Source organism: Protobothrops mucrosquamatus, unplaced genomic scaffold (assembly GCF_001527695.2).
Source record: "Protobothrops mucrosquamatus isolate PMUCROS unplaced genomic scaffold, P.Mucros_1.0 scaffold332, whole genome shotgun sequence".
In the NCBI taxonomy this organism is placed as follows: Eukaryota; Metazoa; Chordata; class Lepidosauria; order Squamata; family Viperidae; genus Protobothrops; species Protobothrops mucrosquamatus.
This window is the reverse complement of record NW_015386671.1, coordinates 20,200-41,768: the sequence shown is the minus strand read 5'-3', so window position 1 is coordinate 41,768 and position 21,569 is coordinate 20,200. Positions and strand designations below refer to the sequence as shown.

Genomic DNA, 21,569 nt, shown 5'->3' with positions numbered 1-21,569 from the left:
TGAAGCTCCCCCTCCCCCCTGCGCACGTTTTGTAGCTCCTAGTGTTTTCTTTTCTCTGGGAAACAGGTCCAAGTGGCTCTTTGAGTGTTTAAGGTTGCAGACCCCTGCTCTAGTCCATGAATAAAATATGGGACCTTGGTGCTTTTTGTCCTTAGTTGTTGCACTGATGATATTACCTAGTTTGGTAATGACATATCTGTAAGAAAACAACCTCAGCTCAGAAAACATCAAGGACCTTACAGATCAACTCTGAGCTATTACTATTCCCTTCTATGTATGCTTACTCTATTCTGTAACAAATTTTTCAGTCTAAAGACAATTATGGAAAACATTGTGTTTTTCTTCTAGAATGTATAAGATTGTACCAAATGAATAACAAATATATTTTCTAACATTTCTTTTCTAAGTTTCATTTAGCAATGAAAGTAGAATTTGGGCAAAGTGTATTCATTCAAGAATATATGGGAAAAAAATCTGACAAATTCCTGCACAAAGAAACCATTCATGTGGAGCAGTCCACTTTCAAAGTGCTAGTGCATCCTCCCCTCCACCCAAAGGACCACAACTAGAGTGAGGGATACATGGTATGCATTATCAATGTATAATTACCATTTAAATGAAGAAAGAAAAGTTAAAAGGGGGGAAGCAGGGGAGAATGATTCTTTTTCATAATAAAACAAGTCTGTAGTCATCTTAATTTAGAAATGTGTTAGCAAATTATTTCCCCTCTATTATTCATTCATGCATATATATGAGAGAGAATTCCTTTTGCAAAATAGAGCAAGCAAGTTAATCTATTGCTTATTTTATTCCTCTGTATCCAGGTGAAACAACAAGCTGCTTATTTTAACTTTATGGTAAACACTGTTCCTTACGCTTATAGTTGGGTCATATATGCCACTGACGGCTCAATAATATTTAGTTCTTTATTTCTATTTTCTTTTTTTCCATCCTAAGCAAGTGACACATTCACAATTCAATAGGCTTGAAGTATTGAACTAGCTAACTGACCTTTTGGTGTTAAAAATGCCATTTATATGCCAAGATTGTATTCAAAGCTCACATAAAGTTACACTTCATTTTTTTAAAAATGCACTGAACAAACCAGAATTGGATATTGACTTAATAGTAATCACTAGTATGGTGCTTACTAGTGAAAAAACTGAAATACATCAGGCTATTTGTTTCCCAAATTGTGTTTCATTGTTCTAAAATAAATTACACATTAACTCTAATTATAAATCATGTTAATTATGTGTGATATGTGAATGCAGCCAAAATTTTGAATGTAATGCCAAAGGCAAACATTTAACCCCAACACTTACATGGGCTAGAAAACTTTATTTCAGGCATTGGATAACATGCATGAAGAGACATTGGTTAAACCTGCCCATCACTTTACAAGCAGAATGTCTAATGAGGCAGGAAAACTGCTTAACCTCACAATTTCACAAATTGCACTGCAAAACACTAATGATATAGGAACAAATTGAATAAGAGGTTCCACTGATCAGCCATTTCCCTTTGCTAAACAGAATTTACATATCATGCTTACAAACACTATTGAGATAAAAAGCTTCAGATGGAAATTATGTTATACATACCATATTTTCTGCGTAGCTCATCATATTTCACTCTTCTTTCATGTCTCCTGCAAAGGTTATTAATATTAGAGAAAATAACAGATATTTAAGTTAATGATTATAAAATAAAAATGATAAACCAGTGCTAACTAATAATATTATGTATAGCTATTACAATCAGGAAAAATGAATTACATCTACAGTCATTTCTACATCTCAAAATACATTTTTAATATACATTTGATGATCAAATATATCAACACAATACAATTTACAATATATCTGATATTGCAGTGTGATTTTCATATCTGTAAATACTTCTGTAGCATCTGAATCAATCTTCAGTTCAAAGTTGTTTTCCTTCCTTTAAATTTTATCTGTATTGATTTCCAATGACTGAAGCACACATAATGAATGCAATATGAGTATCAACCAAGCTTTTAAAATTTTAGCATATATGATAGCTTGTAAAATGAAATATTTTTTTCAAAGGCAAAACAAATTAAGTTCTAGATTATGGTACTTTATAGAAAGATTAAGAAAGTGTCAGTAAATATAATTCTGTATTACTTTTGACACCAGAATATTTCAGAGGTTTTCTTCTATTTTCAGATCAACTCCTTTTAATAAACTTCTCCGAGATGATAATCTCAGCAGCTGAAATTGAAAGGACTGCAGGAGATCTATTGTACGCAATAGCTCAAAGTCAGTAATAAATTTTATTTGACTTAGAGGACAAGAACCAAAAGACATCCATGCCTTTGACTTAGAATGGGCAGAGATATTTGTTTTATTCTCCTGGGGTTCACTGGATTGAATCATCATAAATTCTTTCTTGAATTTAGTTACTAACTGATTTATGTGGGATCTACAATCCCTATATTCCAATTGCACTTTCATTTAAGATAAAAACATAAGCAATTTCTACTATTGCTGTGAAGATTATAAAAAGCAATATTGTAATCCACTTCATGAGAATAAATACTTGCCCAATGTTGGCTTTTACTGAGCTGTAATGATGCAGTGGTTAGAATGCAGTATTGCAGGCTAACTCTACCCAATACCAGGAATTCGATCCTTACTGGCTCCAGGTTGACTCATCCTTCCAGAGATCGATATAATGAGGACCCAGATGGTTAGGGGCTATGTGCTGACTTTGAAAACTGCTTAGAAAATGCTGGGAAGCACTATGAAGTGATATACAAGTCTAAGTACTATTGCTATTTATGGACGTGGGCAGTAAAAAGAAAATACAAGTCATTCTTGTTATAACTTCCAATGGAGATTATTTTGCATTTTAGAGAAAGACTGAAACTGACACCACTATGGAGTGATTACAGATGGTCCTCGACTTACAATAGTTCATTTAATGAGATCATTCAAAGTTACAACAGAACTGAAAAATATGACTTATGACTGTTTGTTATACTTACAACTGTTGCAGCATCCCCATAGTCACATGATCAAAATCCAGACCCTTGGCAATTGACTCATGACAGTTGCAGTGTCCCAGGGTCATGTGATCACCTTTTGCAACCTTCTGACAAGCACGGCCAATGGGGAAGCCAGATTCACTTAACAATCATGTTATTAGCTTAACAAGTGCAGCAAGAAAGGTTGTAAAAGGGGTCAAAATTCATTTAACAACTGCCTTGCTTAGGAACAGAAATTTTAGGCTCAATTGTAGTCGTAAATTGAGGACTACCTGTCATCTAATCCTTATTCACCTCTTGCCTAGATTACAGCAACACACTCTACATGTAGCTGCTCTTGATTAGCTTACAGCTAATCCAGACAGCACCAGCCAAGCAGCCATTAGCATTTCTTGGTATCCTTATGTGATAACAATTACTATGTCAGCTGCACTGAGGACATTCAGATAAAATTTAAGGTATTGGTGGTCAAATAACATCCAGATTCAGCCAGAGTTTCATTCCAGACAGCATTAACCTTGCGAACTATCAAGCTTCCTCCTTCCGTTATATATTCAAGATGGACAATATTTAATATTTATTTGCTATGTATATGTAGGGATGTGGGTCTATACATATGTTGTTCATAGTATGTATTAGGTGTGTGTCATGTATGTGTTTCACTTTGAGAGCGGGCAACTAAATTTCATTTTTGATGTGTGCCATTGTGCACACAGTATAAAAATGACAATAAAGGTTATCTTATCTTATCTTATCTCTTCTCCAGCAGCAGAGTTTAAAAAAAGAAGCTAAAATGCTGAATTAAGGAAGCAATTCATTAGAGCTGCACCTCAGAAAGAAATATGTCACAAAATACCCAACACATGATTAGTAGTAGAAATATATAGGAAGAAACAAAGTAGCATTACTGCCTCTGGAGATTTTATTCATTTTTAGCTCCAAAAAGACTTGGTTTCTCAATTTTTCCTTACTCTTTCCATTTTCCTCCTGATTGCCCTCACTTGATCTAGAATTGTATTCTTCATAAACTAAGCTTATCCGTTCTTTGAATAGGTGCAGTTAGCTTCTTTTTAATACCTTCAGTAAGCATTTTATTTGTTGTTTTAACAGTCTCTTGGAAAAATGAAATTAATAAGAGATTCCATCTAGCCTTCAGATGAAGGTCCTTTTATTATTTTAGATATTTATCAAGGAGACAAAATGCCTATCTAGCTGGCTGGCTCTTGTTCTGTAAAGAACATTTCTGCAACTTTGTTTAAAAATGAATTATATTTCACTAGGCTTTATGTATATTTATCTGTGATTCTTACATACATGTATTTTTAAAAAGTGTACATTATGGAAGCCTCTAGACAAGGCATGTATTTTAATAATATATTTATCTGATTGATATATTGGATTTCTATTTTCAGTGTGGCTATCAAAATTTTTAAAAGTTTTACAATAGTTAAAAACTGAAATTGTTAATACAATCAATTAATAATTAAAAGCTCAATGAAAGCTATGTCATTACAATTTTTCTCTATGCATAAAAAAAGGGAGCAATATTCCAAGGGAATTTGTTCCATAGCCCACAAACAACAGAAGAGGTTTTCTCCTGCATTCCAGACTAACAATTGGGCGTCTTCAAAAAAAGCCTGTCTTGCATGTAGGAATGGCTGCAAAGGTTTGCAACAGAAAAGGTGCCCTATAAACAGCCAGGCATTAACTATTTGAGGGAGATGGATGGCACAAAAATGTGAAAAAATAGTAAACAAATAAACTAGAGTTTTTATTGTGCCTGATCAATCTAGTCAACCAGTGCAGATCTCTGCAATGCATAAATATAAGAAAGTACTATTATTTATCGTTACTTTGCTGTGCAGAACTGAATTCCAGGAGAATACAGACAGTAGTTCTTGACTTATGACTACAATAGGAACCATAACTTCTGTTGCTAAGCAATGCAGTCATTAAGCAAATAACTGTGATGGCTAAGCAAATGATACAGGCATTAATCAAAATCTGGCTTTCCCCATTGACTTTGCTGGTTGAAAACAAAGGCGATCATGTGTCCCCAGCATGCCGCAATCATCATAAATACATGCTGGTTGCCAAGTGCCCCAATTTTGACACATGACTGCGGGGATGCTTTGATAACTGTTAAGTGCAAATTTATTTCTTTCATGGTTACTTTAAAAGCTTGTTAAATAATTGGTTGTAACCCAAGGACTACCTATAAAATGAAGCAGCACCATAGCAGGGATATTGGCAGAATTTCAACCAATGAATAGCCCAGATTACTGTAATTTATTCTGCCACTCTTCCACTTGTGACCAACAGTAAACTTGGATCCTTGTTTGTAACAAGCCAATAAACTATTTTGAAGCTCAAAGCCTTTCACCAAAGACAGGCTGAAAGGCATCAGGAATCTTCTGCTTCTGCAACCTAATAATATTTCTGTAGCCAAATACTTAAGATTTGCTGAGAGCAGTATTACAGTTAATAATTTCCAAACTTACCGTTGAGCAGATTGCAATCGTTTTTCTTCCCGATCTCCAATAAATGTTTCTTCTTCATCAATTGCTCTCCTGAAAATGAAAAAAAATATATGCGATTTCAGAACAACTATATGCCAGAAATATACTGTTCAGGTGGCATTAATTTATTAGATTACCAAACTTATAACAGGGAATATATCATTTTAATTTTTGCAGCCTCAAAGTGTGCCTAATTACAAACTGTAAGCTAATCAGAAGTAGTATCTTTATTGACTTACGATCAGGATGTATCTGAACCCAACATTATCAAATGCTATTATAATTACACTTCATTCTAAAATTTTAATTCAATTCTTAAATTAAATGAAACTTATAGTTCAGATTTAAAGTGCTCTGGATATAGTAAAGAGATTTGTTTTATATAAAAATAAACCTCATCTAATATACTCTCATGATTTAAAGTGGACAATTTATCAGGATACTTAACAACATGACAAACAGAATAATGAATCATGCAAGTATTACTGAATTTATTTTTTCTATTAAGTAGAATAGTGGACATTTTCTTCTTTCAACTCACATGGAAAAACAAGTGTGAAAAAAGGATCAATAGAAAAATATTTCTTAGTTATTAACTTTTGATTTGTTGGTCAAAATAGGAAATTTTATTTACTACCACTGTACTTTGACCGTTTCAAGAAAGAACACTGACATCCAGTGGACATGTTATGTGAGAGATTAAAGAATTATTCCAAAAATGCCATGAATGTGTGTGTGTGTGTATATATATATATATTTAATAAAAATGATCTATGGGACATTTGACTTGGTTTATTTGTATTTGTAACTGTACTTTGAAGATTAGTATTTTTCAGCAAGTATATATTTCCACCATTAAAAGAAATGTAGTCATAAAGTGCGAAGACACATGACTGCATCATTTAGTGACATTAATCACTGCCATCCTCTTGTCGTTGTTAAGCGAGGATCATGGATTGTTAAGCTAGAATTCACTGGCCATCACTTGAAACTTCCTGCTAGCTTCCAAGAAAGTGAATGGGGAAGCCAACCAGGGAGACAACAAGGTGTTGGTGGTTTATCAACAGGCAAGACAAATGAGCACTACAGAATTAAGCAAGGCTACGGAAGGGGTGTGCGGGCTCTGGGGCCCAGGAGCAGATGCTGGGAAGGGAGAGCAAGCTGCCACCTTCCTCTATGGCATCTTCCCAACTGGCTAGCCCATTTTGATTCTGATTGTGGGGAGTCACCCAAGAGAAGATGCAATTGGCAAAAAAAATATCACATGGCTGCAGGATGCTTCAACTATTTTCAGTATGATCCAGTTGCCAATAGTCCAGATTGTGACCACACTGAGATGCCGGGATGGCCAGAATTTGAGACCTGGTTATAAATACTGTTTGTTCAGCCCCACTTAAGTGAACAAATAGTTGTCAGCCAAAAACTCCCTATATGTTATATGTTTTTTCTTTAAGGCCAACCTCCATGTACGGGCAATGGAATGAGTACAGGCAATCCCAACTTACAATAATTGAGCCGAAATTTCTGTTACTAAATGAGACATTTGTTAAGTGAGTTTTACCCTATTTTACGACATTTCTTGCCACAGCTGTTAAGTGAATCACTGCAGTTGTTAAGTTAGTAATCCAACTGTTAAGTAAATCTGGCTTTCCCATTGACTTGGCTCGTAAGAGGTCGCAAAAGGTGATAACATGACCCAGGACATCACAATCATTGAGTCAGTTACCAGCCATCTAAATTTTGATCACATGACTATCAGGCTGCTGAAATGGTCATAAGTGTAAAAAATGGTCATGTCACTTTTTTTATAAGTCGAGAACTACCTGTAATCCGAATGCCACCCCACAGTCCATCTTGAGAGATCCATTCAGGAATCTTTTAAAAAGCTGATTAATGAATAAGGTATTTTCATGGCTTTACTGATAGGGAGAGGGGAAAATTCATCACTATATATGCATTCTACCTCCTATAGCCCCAAAATTCAAGGACGTATCAAATTTCGTCTATTTAATATAAACTGACAATACAAAAACAATATCTGTACCAAGTAATGGGCTTTAATATCACTACCAAAAAGATTACACACCTGTGGATTTATTTGATAAAAATATTTTGTAAAAATATTCAAGGATCTGGAAAATGATAACAGGTTTTTTTTTAAATGAAAAAAAGTTAAATCCGTCTTTATAATAAATTATGGCCATCAACATTCTACCAAGGTTTAATTTCCCATGCTATGATCAGTTTTAATATCTCAGCACAGTGTTACTGTTGTGATTTTTTAAATCCTTTTGTAAACCACCCAGTGTCATGTAATAACGTATTTACTTTAAAACAAAGGAATCCATCTTGCATGTATTTGGAATGAAGAAAAAAAAGCTCCAAACAATATCTAATACACGGCCTCTGCCAAATATAAATATTAGCCACAGCTTTAAAATTAGTCATAGATAAATCAAATTTGGGAAGTTTCTGCAATGATAGCTGTCATTTTTACGTTTTTAAGTTATTTACAGTTGGAAAGATACAACCACACATTATTTTATTTTCTAAAATTCCTGTGAGGTCCAGAAAGACTCCAGACATATCCTTGGTAATAAAAATCATGTTGTTAGCTAAAAGTTTTATAGCATGCCAACTTTTCATTTAATTGGGAGTGGGGCAAGCATTACATATAAACTAAAGACTCTTTAAAAAGTATTTAAGTATGGAAGGCCTGGCAGATGCCAAGAGAGACCTCTATGTGTGTAATATAATCCATCATGCTTAAAGCTTAGGTCTAATATTATTTCATTATATTTGTTGCATTTTCTCTGAGAATTCAAGATGACACTTAAGATGGTAATTATCTATGGTGCTATTCCCTTATTCATAGTTTTCCCTAATTATGGTTTTCATTATTTATTTCATTTTTTCTTTCTAGCATGTAAATGGGATCATTATGGGTAGTCCTCAATTTACAACCACAATTGAGCCCAAAATTTCTGTTGCTAAGCAAGGCAGTTGTTAAGTGAATTTTGCCCCATTTTATGACCTCTTTTGCCATAGATTTAAGTGAATTAAGTTAAGTTGTTAAATGAATATGGCTTCCCCCATTACTTTGCTTGTTGGAAGCCAGATGGAAAGATTACAAATGATCACATGCTCTCAGGACAGTCCAACTGTCATAAATACATGGCAGTTGCTAAGTGCCCAAATTCTGATGACATGACCAAGCAGATGCTGCAACCATTGTAAGTGTGAAAAATGGTCATAAGTCATTTTTTTAGTGCTGTTGTAATTTCAAACAGTCACTAAACAAATGGTTATAAGTTGAAGACTGCCTGTATTAGAAAGTCATCATACTAGAACATTGTCTGGATTTAATGAATTTTATATGATTTCTGAAACCATTTGCGTGACAAACTTTAAATCTACATATTACACATATAGATCAGGATTAAGATAGTTAAATAATTTTATATCTTGGAAATATTTTTTTCTTTTATATTTTTTATCTCCAATGACAAGATGCCTCAAATTCAAATCCAAACATTTCCTCTTAAAAGCAGCAAATAGCAGATTATTATTCTCTTAGATCATGCAGAAAAAGTAGTCAAATAAGAAAGTAAGGCCCTAGACATGCAAATAATCTAGCTTGGATGGTAGATACACATATTCTGTGTAAATATATTTAAAAATTAAGAATCAAATTAGCTACAAAATAGCCATAGGCATTTGATTATAATAAAGCAGAATTTACTCAAGATGAAAACTTCAAATTTTTAGTCCTTACAGTTTTTACATATCCAACATTGTTTATTACCTCAATCTTAATGTCTATAAAACTGTGATAAATGCTAGGGAAGAAGAGATTTTCTCCATCAAACAATAAGAAAGAATAATCTCTGCTGCATATGTTACAATCCCGACTGACTTCCCTAAAATGTCTCTAAACAATCTAATCTTTTATAATTATATTATAGTATAATTATGGTATGATTTACTTACAGTTGGATCCCTAAGAACAGATGTGCTAGAACAGAAGTGTCAAACTGCTGGCACGCGGGCCAGATGCATCACGCGGAAGCTGCACCCACCCCAGCTCCAGCAAGGGGAAAAATTCACGATATGTCGCGTCATGTCACGTGACGAGTTTGACACCCCTGTGCTAGAATCTTCAAAAATGCTATTTTCAGAAGGAAAAAAAAATCAAGAAAACGTTTTTAAAAAATGTGTGTACCTTTCAGAACGCCTACGACATCTGCGGCAGCAATAACAGCAGCAACAAATTATGAACATCAGAATGATGCCTACTACAACACCTATAGTGATGATGATTGCTTCCAAATTTGCTGAAAATCAGAAGTAAAAAAAAGTTAGAAAAGGTAGAAAAAGTAGCCATTAGAAAAGTATGTTATGGGAAAAGGTGATTTATGTCCATTATGCTTACATGCACACTCTTATTAAGCACTATTACGTATCTGTATGATAAAAAGGAAGATCTATCACTACAGTATCTATTTGCTAAATTTAGATATTTTATTTAATTTGTAATAACATGACTGTGCAGTTGCCCACGTTTCATAATCCATATATTAGCAGTGTTCATTTATCACCTACTTCACATTAATAGGAAAATGTCATGAGATACAAATTGAAAAAAACTGTGTAATCAATGGAATCGTACTTGAGACAATGACTCAGTTATTACATAATGCTATGCCATAATACGATTTGTCTTTAGTTTATCATAGAACATCCCAAGAAAAAAATATGAAGTTTATAAAACCCGGTAAAGCAATCTGCATATCATACCAAACTAAAAACAAACCACCCTATTGTGAAACATAGTGCATGAACCAGACAAATATCAAGTAGGTTCAATATGCACTTCCTGTTTTTATAAAACAGTCATTTATAGATTAAACAGTATTAGTCTTTCAGTTTATAGCCAATATTTCTATTATGGAGAGCCTTCAAGGTAGTTAACAAAATTACAGACAAATACTGAATATAAAACTGTAAAAAATATAATTTAAAATTATTAACAAATACTAAAATCATATTAACATTTGAAAGCCAAACAAAAGCAATATATCCTTACAAATTTTCTAAAAATTTAGAGTGGGGCCAAAAAACATTAGAGGACATGCTCCATAGCTGGAATGAATACAGAAGGCTCTTTCCTCTATGCCAAATAAAATAAAATAAAATAAGGCTGACTTTAAAAAGTCCCTTCCTGCTAATCCTAAGAATTGCATCAAATATCAGACACATTTTCCACACTCAGTCATTACAAAACCATTTTCCTGTACTGAATACATCCTCTCTTCATGTACACATTTATGCCAAAAAACTGATATCACAATAAATTTTACGTAGAGTTTATTGTAGTGGAAATATTCCAGAGAATCCAGGTTACATGGCCATTCTTCACCTTGGTGAAGTCTTTATATCCTTTCTAAACCAATGGAAAGTTGGAAGGAAATTATTTAAGGGGTATTGGGAGTCTGTCTGAGTCTGTTCATCTGTTAGCAGGATAACTGGAAAACAGTACAGAACTGGATCAGATTTGGCATGGGAAGAAGTTGGGAAAAGACAGAGAGTTGAAAACAGGCTTGATCAAGCCAATGGATGCAGAGGTAAATTATCCTCAGTGCACCCCAATGCTGACTGTTCCATTTTAAGCTTGTCACATTCCTGATCACATGGTCCCGTGCAGAACATGCGGTACACAACTCACTCTGTACTCCAAGTTCATGTACATAAATGAAGACGAAAATACAATCCATGAGGAGAGTGGAAACACACATACAACATATAGAACTCCGAGATACCATGATTTATGAAATTATATAGGCATCTCTTGAACAACCCTGAAGAAAAATAGAGCTAAATGCAGGTGAAATCTTTATCACTTTTCCTTGTCGTGATAAGAACAGTGAAGAGAATGTATTTCTCCACTTTTACTGCATCCACTGAGAGCCAGCCAACAGCTGTTTCGGACGACAGATCTTTCCTTGATAAAAAGAACGACTGGGGGAACTCTTGCAAGGCTGCTGTGAGGATTCTTCTAGGCATCCATTGGTTAAAGTCTCTTGGATTTGCTCTGGGTTGAACTCCAATTGTGCTCCTATGAAGTGACTGGGGAAATATTTTTGCTGCATTACCTGGGTGGATTTTTAGCTAACTGGTCCTGAGGAAGTGGACAGAATCCCTGCAGTTGTGAGATCTGCCACCTGTGTTCTAAACCCATGCTCCTCCTGGAAAAGGCACATGTTTGTGGGAAAGGAGGTGGTAGTTCACACCTTTTCAAGAGACCTTCTTTGGACCCTACTTTGCTGGACAACAATCATCCAGTCACCAACAGAGGCTTCTGTAGTGTGTTTTTTAAGAAGGCGCTGATATGGCACTGATATGTTATAAATTTTAATCTTTTGGTTTTTTTTCTGTTTGTTTCTTAACCCTCTAGAGTGTTTTACAGAATACTGACATCCGTAATTTTTTTCTAAATAAATAGTGATACCATTTCACAGGAGACACTGAACTGAATTGAATGTTCTTTCATAAAGACATTGCAATTATATTCTGGCCTGTGTTGATTTAACATATATACAAGATTACATACCCCAACATATTGCCCAGTAAGACTTAGTAAGTGAACACAACGATGATGGTGGCAAGATTTTGTTTACAGGATAATCCATACAAGTAGAATTTTCACTGCACCAAAGACACTGTGAGGAAAAGGAATGAAAAATAAAAAGTTTATCATGAACCAAGCTTATTATTAAATCAGCAGTTTTATCAAGGTTATAACTAACACTTCTGCAACTCTATCGGTACCAGAAAAAGCCAGCAGATTGGCAATCTGATCTTATTAATATTTACACCCCATCTTTATTACACTAGTCCAGGCAGTTTACATAATATTCTTGCCTCCTAATTTTCCAACACCCCTCTGAGGTGGATTGGGCTAAGAGAGTGGCTGGCTCAATCACCCAACCAATGTTTCATACTTAAGAGAGGAGTAAAATTTGGAATTTCTTGATATAAAGTCCAGGACCTTAATCACTATACCAAAGTATCAGTTATGACAGGAATGTTTTGTCCCATGAATGCTTTATACTGAATGAATGAAATTACACCATATTTCATCTTGATTTATCAAGATCCCATTTTTAAAGGCTAGCAAGTTATAATTGCTAGCACATTTACCTTACAGGTAGTCCTTGACTCATCACAGGTGGGACTGGATCTTCCCTTACTAAGCAAAGTAGTCATTAAATTGCACACAATTTCTAACCTTGTTGGCTGCAGCCATTAAGTGAATCACCATGGTTATTAAGCAAATCACTATGGTCATTAAATGAATTCAGTTTCCCCCAATGACTTTGCTTGTTGGAAGCCGCCTGAGATAGTTGCAAATGGTGATCACATGATCCCAGGACCCAACAATCATCATAAATACTTGGTTTCCAAGCACCCAAATTTTGATCATGTGACTGTGGGGACACTGCAACACACATAAGAGTGAAGACTGGTCATCAGTCACTTTTTTCAGTCCAGTCACAATTTCAAATTGTTCTTAAATAAATGGTCATAGGTCAAAGACTACTTGTATTTGATTTAGTCCAGGCCTACTTCCTTAAATTAACCAGAAGAGTTTTAAAAATTCAAGTAGGTCTCAGTTTATGACTGATCATTTAGAAGTAACCCTAACCCCACAGCGAATAATGGGTTTACTTAACAACTGCGGCATTCACTTAATGACTTTGGCCATGGTGCACAGTGATTACAATGCAGTAGTGCAGGCTACTTCTGCTGACTGCCAGCTGCCAGCAGTTTGGCAGTTCGATCCTGACTGTCTCAAGGTTGACTCAGCCTTCCGTCCTTCTGAGGTTGGTAAAATGAGGACTCAGATTGTTGGGGGCAATGTGCTGACTCTGTAAATTGCTTAGAGAGGGCTGTAAAGCGGTATATAAGTCTAAGTGCTATTGCATTTGCTTAATGGCAATGCACTTAAAAATTGCTATAAAAAGGTTGTAAAATCGGGTTAGCCACATGATTATCGCTTTACAACTATCATGACTTACGGTCATAATAGGCTAGCTCCATCATATTATTTCCCATTCTTCAGCTTGGAAGCTGAAAATGTATTTTGTACTAATCTGAGCAAGAAATAAAAATGTAATTTCCCAGAAATTCAGAATCTTTATACTGGCTTTATTTATAAAATTACTCCGCCGAACAATTATATTTATGAACACTGCTATGATGAACTCCAGATGTATTTTTTTCCTAAGAACAATGCTGGCAGTGCTATAGTAATTTCCCTGCTGCATTCATCATCCAATTATCAATACAACTCATCAGCCTTGGAATTCAGGACTTAATGATTCTAAAACATTTATGTTGCTTTAACAATTTCAATATGGCTCAAAAGATAACTTCTTGTGAAAAAATTCAGGCTGCATAGCTACCATTTTTATTTAAAAAATTGGGGCTGGTGGAAGTATCAGAAAATTTTATCAGTCTTCTTTTCCTTTTCTTCACTCTTTTGTGGATTCATATCTGTAAAATAATTCACTTGGGCTGAACAAGGAAAGGGAGTATTTTAAAACATCACTAACAAAGAGCAGATGGCTGTTGCAATTCCAGGCTTTTCTGGAAAGAAGGCAGCTAGCTCTCTTCCTGGAAAAGGGAGCTCAAATAACTCAGAGACACTGCCTTAATGAACCCACTCATGAATGAGGAGGGGAGTTTTGCTTGTTCAGTTTCCACAATTTTGTTATCCTAATGTCTTATTTCTTGACACATAACCATATTAATGAAACACAATGTGACTCTTGCTTCGCTGGCTGTATTCTGCTGTTAGGAGCTTCCCATCCTCTTTTATCAATGATGTTCTGGCCTACTTTATCACTGTTCCTCTCTTCTACTATACCCTGGTGCTACTGAATTCTAGCTTCACTTTTGTTCTTTCCATTCTCTTTTTCTTGCTGAATCTAAAGTTCTGATTACAGCAAAAGAATAGAAAAATCCTTAATTAAATGGCTATCGTATAACATAAGGAAAATAATGAGATAAATGCTATAGTTAAATAATAAGGTCACTGTTATAAATTAAGCCATTCATTGTAAAAGATTATTCTTCTGAAATCATTTTTTTTTTAAAAAAAAAAACCTCTAAACATGATCTCAACTAAACAAATGTTTAGGCGTGAACAGTTCACAATCCAAATTTAGGAAAGTGAAACAAATCAATATTGATTTTAAGTTATTATCAGAATTCACTAGGACATGAAATAACCATCATATGAATTCATGCCAAGAGATTCATTTTTAATTTAAAAAGACACACTTAATATTGGTAGTCCTCAACTTATGACCAGAATTGTTCACAGAATTACAGGCATAAGTCATTACAATCATCAACCCGGACATCATATGACCGGACTTAATTTTACAACTTTTGTTGCAGTTGTTAAGCAAACATCATGCTCATTAAACAATGTGATGTTTTTAAGGTAAATTATGCAAATCCATTCTACCTAATGGTTGTTTTTTGTTGGAAGTAAATATCAAAAATTAACAAAAATAACTGAAAATCATGATCACATGACTGTGGGATGCTGCAAACGGCTGTAAAGGTAAGCCAACTACCAAGCACCCAAAAGTGAGCATATGACTGTGAGGGGTTTGAGCTATTGTACTTTCAAAATCAGGTCATAAGTAGCTTGGGGGGGGGGGTCCGTTGTAATTTCAAATGGTCACTAAACAACTAGTTATAAGTCAAGGATTACCTGTAGTCACATTATCTTCAGTTTTAAAATACCCAGCACATTAAACACATTCATTTGTAGAATTCAAAGAGACAAATTTAACTTTTTTCTTTCATGTTATGACAAATCATATTTAGTAAATCGTTTATAAGCTCACATATTTATCACAGTCCTCGCAAATACCGTACTCGATTTTCTCCCCTTCTTTCAGACTTTTCAGTTTGTCCTCATATATAAATTAACTATATTAAGATTTGGTAACAAATCACAGCTTGTACAACCAACTGGGTAAAATTGAAATTGTGATTTAACATAATTTCAAAAGAGGGATTAGAAGCCCACACAAGAAGAATAAACTTGAAGATTCAATTAGTAATTACCAAACTATGGCTTACTCCCATCAATGAAATAGCTTTCTTTTTCCAAATATTTATGACACCTTCCTTACATTTGAAAACTCAGCAGGAAGTTGTCAGGCTACCACAGAGATAAAAAGAAACATAACTCAAAGCTGCATCTTTATTGTATTCCAGGGAATGATAACCATAACAGAGAGTTGACAACTGCTGAGTGGGGTAGAAATACAAATTCATAATTTATACCCAGCTAGATCTCAAACTTTTTGTGCTCTCTTGCAGCTGCACCCTCTTTGAAAATTTGGATTTCTTATCTACATCCCTCAGAATGTCCAAATATGGCATAGTCTTCTTTACATTCTCTGCATTCAGATTCTTTTGTTAACATAAGCCCACCACTGTAGACTGAAAATCTTTTAAGTCATTGAACTCTAAATGTTATTGTCTTCTAGTTGCCAGTGACCTATTGTTTACTGATATCAAACAACAAATGTTTGCATTTAAAAAAAAAATCTGTCTCTGCCCATGAAATACAGTAAAAATAGTCAAAATTTTCCTCTGGTTAAATAAAAAATGAAAATACTTACGACAGTATTTTTTGTACATGCTTCACAACTCATTCCAGTAAAATCAGAACATTCTGAAAAAGAATAAGAAAATTGCATGGGAAAGTTTAAATCTGAAGGTTGTAAATTTTCTGACAAAAATGTATAGATAGAGAAGCAAAGACTCTTTAGATCCAAGAAAGGTCAAAATTTCAGAGTGAATCAAATATGTATAAATATTTCAGAAAACTAATGATTTTCAAGATGCTAGGCTTTAGAAAGCATTTTGTTATATAAATTTCAACTACACCTAAATAAAGCAGTTATTGAGCAGCAAAGTACATTTTATAATAAATTCCAATATTGTAGCATAGTAAATATGCTCATCGCTAAGTTGCATAACATATTCAATGTATATCTGCATTACTGTACAAAAACGCTAACTAGAATAAAATGAAAATAGTATTTACAAGTATTTATTTTTTACATCTTGTAAGCAGCATTTTGTAGTGATTCTTTAGCTGCAGAATAGTCTTAAGAACTGCAACCATTTCAGGAAAATTTCCATGTAAAGTCATTAAAGACTAACTTACATTTACAACTGCACATAGAACACTTTGCTTGAGTATTTTAAATAGCTGAACTATATTTATTTTAAATGGAAACTTCTGCAGAAGCACACTGTGACCCAAGAACTGCAGAGTAACATAAAACTGAACTGCATCTGTCACATGCCATAGGCAGATTAACATGCCTTTTTTATTATGAAAATGCTTCTGACTCCTGTCCCACCAACACTTTTAACTGTAAAAAAACTCAAGCTATGGTAAATGACCTCTCGATCAGGTTTTACTGACACCCATATTAACTGAACTAAGGACTGATGTGCAGCCAATGTGGTAGGGAGAAGCAGAGATTCCAATCTGTTTGCCACCTCCCCAGAGCATCCTTTCACCGGTGCCATACTGAGCAGGAAGGGGCAGGATGAGGCAGACAAAGCCAAAGTCATTCAGAACTTTCTTGCACTCTACAGTCATTAATTAGTTGGAGTACAAAAGCAAGACTGCTTTGGGAAAAGAGAGCACAAGCTGAAAGGAGAAATTGTTGTGGTATATAACAGCAAATCTTGGCAAAGTGGAACATGTTTCTCCATGCAAGGGAGGATAGAACATCATCTTGCCTAAGCAGTAAGATGAAGGTTGCACTCTGCATGCAGCCCCTGCCAGCTCCATTCTGCCCCTTGTATCCTGCTGCTTCGTTCTCCTCAGAGCCCTCTCTCCAGAATCCCAAGGGTGCTTTTTCCAAAAAGCAACTAGACTTTTTTTTTAATTTTGAAAACATTTAGCTTCCAATCCAAGAAGTTTCTTCAGTTTAGAACTAAAGAGGTTTCTTGGTTGACAAACAAAATATTTTCAAAAAAAAAAAGAAGAAGTCCAATTGCCTTTTGAAAATAGCATGTTTGGGACAACCATGATCTGGATGATTGAGAATGTTTACAGACCTCTCTCCAGAGCTTTTTTCACCCATCACCCCAAGAGCTGTGCCTATATGTGGGTTCCTGATGAAATACTCATTCCTTTGCGTCAAATCCCCCCCAATTTTTACACATCCCAAACATGGTCCTGTTTCTGCCACAGGCAGACCACTTTCTACCTATGTCGGTCCTACATCTTGTCAAATTTAGTCTGCTTTCCATTAAAAGTAATCTGGACTAATTTTTCAGAAAACATACTTATGAAATGAAAAGACATAGCAAATGGAAGATAAGACATAATTTTTCTTTAAAGAGAATTGCTAATAACACTTTTATTTATTGGCAGTTTTTGATGATTAGACAGGATAATTAGAGAAAAGAATCATAACATTAAAAGAAATGTTAAAATATATTTTTCTTATAACTGCTGTGAAGAGTATCAAAAGCCACTCCGTATGTATGTATGTATGTATGTATGTATGTATGTATGTATATATTACTTTTCCTGCACTTTTAGCTTACTTTTTAACTTTTCTTATTCTGTATTGTTTTAATATTTTGTGGTCCAATAGCAACCAAATTAAATATTGATGTTCTGATTAATATAAAATCTTGCAAGATAAGCAGCCAAAATGAAACAGCAAATAAGTAGTGTTCTTCAATAAAGTATTTAAAACATTTAGTTGAATGACATACAGTGAAACTATTCATTGACCTTGGAGACTTTTGTACCAATGTATGAAAAGGCCTCAGTATTACAGATCTTGCAAATGAATCACATGATCGTGACAATTTGAGTCAGAGATCTTCGCCCTAATCTATCAACTCAAAGAAAAATGTTCAAAATTTTTATATTTAAAACAATTAACTCTATTAGGGTTGAATAAGCTATAAATTACTAGAAAATAAAATCAGCTCTTTAATAAATTAGAACTTAAAATGGTTAACTCTCTCATACTATGACTAAAAGTACCTTCAGAGATGTTTTAATTTAGAAATGTTATATGGGGTTGAGAGGTAAATAAAATACCTTCCTCAACTAGTCTTAATATAAGGTGTCTCGTAGCTGTTCTTAACTTACACTTTAAAATACCAACAGTAAAGTCCACTTCAAATCCATAATATCCTGTCTAATTCAGTTCCAACTATTTTGTGGAAAATGTAGGAAGTGCTACCTGCAATAAAATCAGGCAGTTCCTGTAGGAGTTTCAGCTAAATCATCCTATTAGAGGAATGTCATTTTCACAATCTCGTAAAAGAAAAGGCATCAACCCTGAAGGCCCAGGTTATTCTAAGTGTTAATCTGATGCTCACTGAAATTAAGATATTAGCTCGAGGTACTGCAGGTTTATGGAGGATGGAGTAATAGAGGAGGCCATAGAAGTCTGGGAAAACAATACAAGGGCAGGAACTGTATCCAGTTTTAGGTCAAAGTAAAATGATAAAACCAGATTACTGGAAAGGACGTTCATCTGTAAAAGACTGAAGGGGATTTAGCACGATATAGCTCCTTATTTTTAAAGACGCCTGGGGCGGGGCCGAGAGAGACTGCTAAATGTACGAAAAGACTTTGCTCCCCGAGTCAGAGTTCCTGAACCTTTGAGCCTTGTCACCTCCAGAGCCATCAGGCCTGCAACTCCCAAAATGGGGATGGGGCTTGACATTCTCCCCTCTCCCCACATCTGCAAGAAGCCTAAGTGAGAAAAGGAAAACGGGGGAGAAAAATGCGCCGGTATCCAGAAAGGACCCAGGAAATACGGACGCAAGAGAAGGGACTGGAAGACTCTCCCCACCGCCGAAAAGCTGGCCATAAGGCGGGAAAGGAAGCCGAGCCTGAGCAGGCCATGCTCCCTCCCGCAATGCACCCCACACCGCCCGGCCCGAATAGGCGACAGGACCGCTCCTTGCTTACTCGGAGCAGGAGTTGGCGAAGGCGACACAGAGGACACAGTGTCCAGTCCCATCGTCGGGCAGCGACATAGCAAGACGCACAGTACGGCCAGAGTCCAGAAACGCTGCCAGCAGGCCATAATCACCGACATCAATTCACCCACTCAAAGCCGATAACCCACGCACTTCTCCGCCCACCTGCTCCCATAGAATTCAGGGAGAACTTATCCCGATTCGCGCAAGCGTATTTTAACTTCGTGGCAACGCCCATGCCTCCCGGCGAATAGGAACGCTCGCCAGCGCCCACGAGGCCGCGATGCGTTCTCTCTCGCTCGGTCCGCCGCGCCGTTTCTAGAAATGAAGGCGGATGTGGGGCGCCCCTATTTGGCTGTGCTGTTAACAAACTGGCGTTTGGAGAAAGGCAGGATGACGGGTTGTATGAACTATTTCTATAGGACAGGGTTTCTCATTTTCAGCAACTTTAAGAGGGATGGCCTTCAACTCCCAGAATTCCTCAGCCAGTATGGTGGGTCCGGGAATTGAAGTGCCTTCCTCTTAAAGTTGTAGATTGAGAAACTGCCTGCTGGCTGGTGAATTCTGGGAGTTGAAGTCCATGTATTTTAAAGTTGCTGACGTTGAAATAGCTAGGTTAAGTATTTATGGAGACAGATTGGAGCATCATTTTCTTTGGTGGAAAGTCGCTGACACCAGTTTACCTAATGTAATGCATTCAGCACTTGATCTCTATTTGAGATTGATGTGAACTGCAAACCTCATACATGTTCTTGTTTAACTGTTTGCCAGACAAAAACTTTAAAACAATTCTTAAGTTTTCTCAGCTTTCAAACTCTTTGCTAGAGCCTTAAAAAGAGATTCTTCAACTATGATTCTGAATCTGTAAGGCTATAACTTTTTTTTATGAATCACAGGTGTTACTTTGAAGGAAATATAAATGGCTTGCATTGTCACTTAGTGCAAGCTCTGTAAGTTACCAGAGAATAGTATCTTAGATTTCCAATTTTTAAGGAAATGCTGGAGAATTCAGTACAGGTAGTCTTGAATTTCTGTTCACTTAGCAACTATTTGAAATTATGAGGGTGCTGAATAAAGAGACTTGTGACTTGTGCCCAAAGTTATGGCATCCTTGTGGATTTGTGAATAAATTTTGGGTGTTAGGCAGCTGGACTGCAGCTCTCAACACAATGGTGCTGTAACCTCTTCCACCAATCTAGCCACTCCCCCCACCCCATTTCAATTATCTATCTAGCCCAGGGGTGTCAAACTGCCAGCCTGCGGGCCACATGCGTCATGCCGAAACCGCACCCATCCCATCGCCGGCAATGGAAAAAAAGTCACGATATGTCGCGACACGTTATGTGATGTTGCGACTTTGATACTCCTGATCTAGCCCATCAGCCTGTGCAAACAAGGCTGGCCTCAGGGTCCACTAATATACAGAAACCTGCTCAGCCTACTAGACCCAGCTTAACTTCAGGTTTTTTTTCAGTTGACACACCCAGTCTGTGCAAAGTGCGGCCTTCCTACTGTCTTTTGTCATTCTCCAAGTAGGCTTCATTCTTATGATTCTTTGAAAACTGATTTAGAGAAGGCATCCCCATGCTCCTGACTCCATCTGTTTATTGACCCGCAAGTTCAATTAACAACCACAATTAGGAGACCCAGGATTGTGGTAATTCAGTGAATCTGTGACATGCCTTAATTAACAACTGCTTTACTCAATGACTGATTCTGTGCCCAACTATAGACATAAGTACAAATCTTTAGCAATTGTTCACAATTAGAACTGTGATGAGTAACTTTGCAATCAATCCTGGCATTTATGGCCTTCACAGGACTGTAAAGCAAAGGAAAGATAATTAAGATTGTAAGCAAAGTTCATTTAGTTACTGTTTTGCTTAATGATTGAATTGCTAGTGGTTGCTAAATAGTAAAAACATCTTCAAATTTTTAACCATCTTTTGAATCCCTCCCCCCAAAAAGCC

The 21,569-nt window shown here is 35.8% G+C and overlaps 1 protein-coding gene across 1 annotated transcript in view; it reads right to left on the bottom strand.

The window, feature by feature from the left end:
- The window catches only part of LOC107286838 (pituitary tumor-transforming gene 1 protein-interacting protein), a 23,718-nt gene extending 3,938 nt beyond the window's left edge, over positions 1–19,780 (bottom strand). The window contains exons 1-6 of the mRNA XM_015815271.2: positions 19,589–19,780; positions 16,245–16,297; positions 12,146–12,254; positions 9,758–9,869; positions 5,518–5,586; positions 1,605–1,651 (exon numbers count right to left, since the gene is read on the bottom strand). Of these exons, the coding sequence (XP_015670757.1) occupies positions 1,605–1,651; positions 5,518–5,586; positions 9,758–9,869; positions 12,146–12,254; positions 16,245–16,297; positions 19,589–19,718 (520 nt within the window). The 5' untranslated portion in view covers positions 19,719–19,780. The remainder of the gene's footprint in view (positions 1–1,604; positions 1,652–5,517; positions 5,587–9,757; positions 9,870–12,145; positions 12,255–16,244; positions 16,298–19,588) is intronic.
- Positions 19,781–21,569: the final 1,789 nt, after the last annotated feature.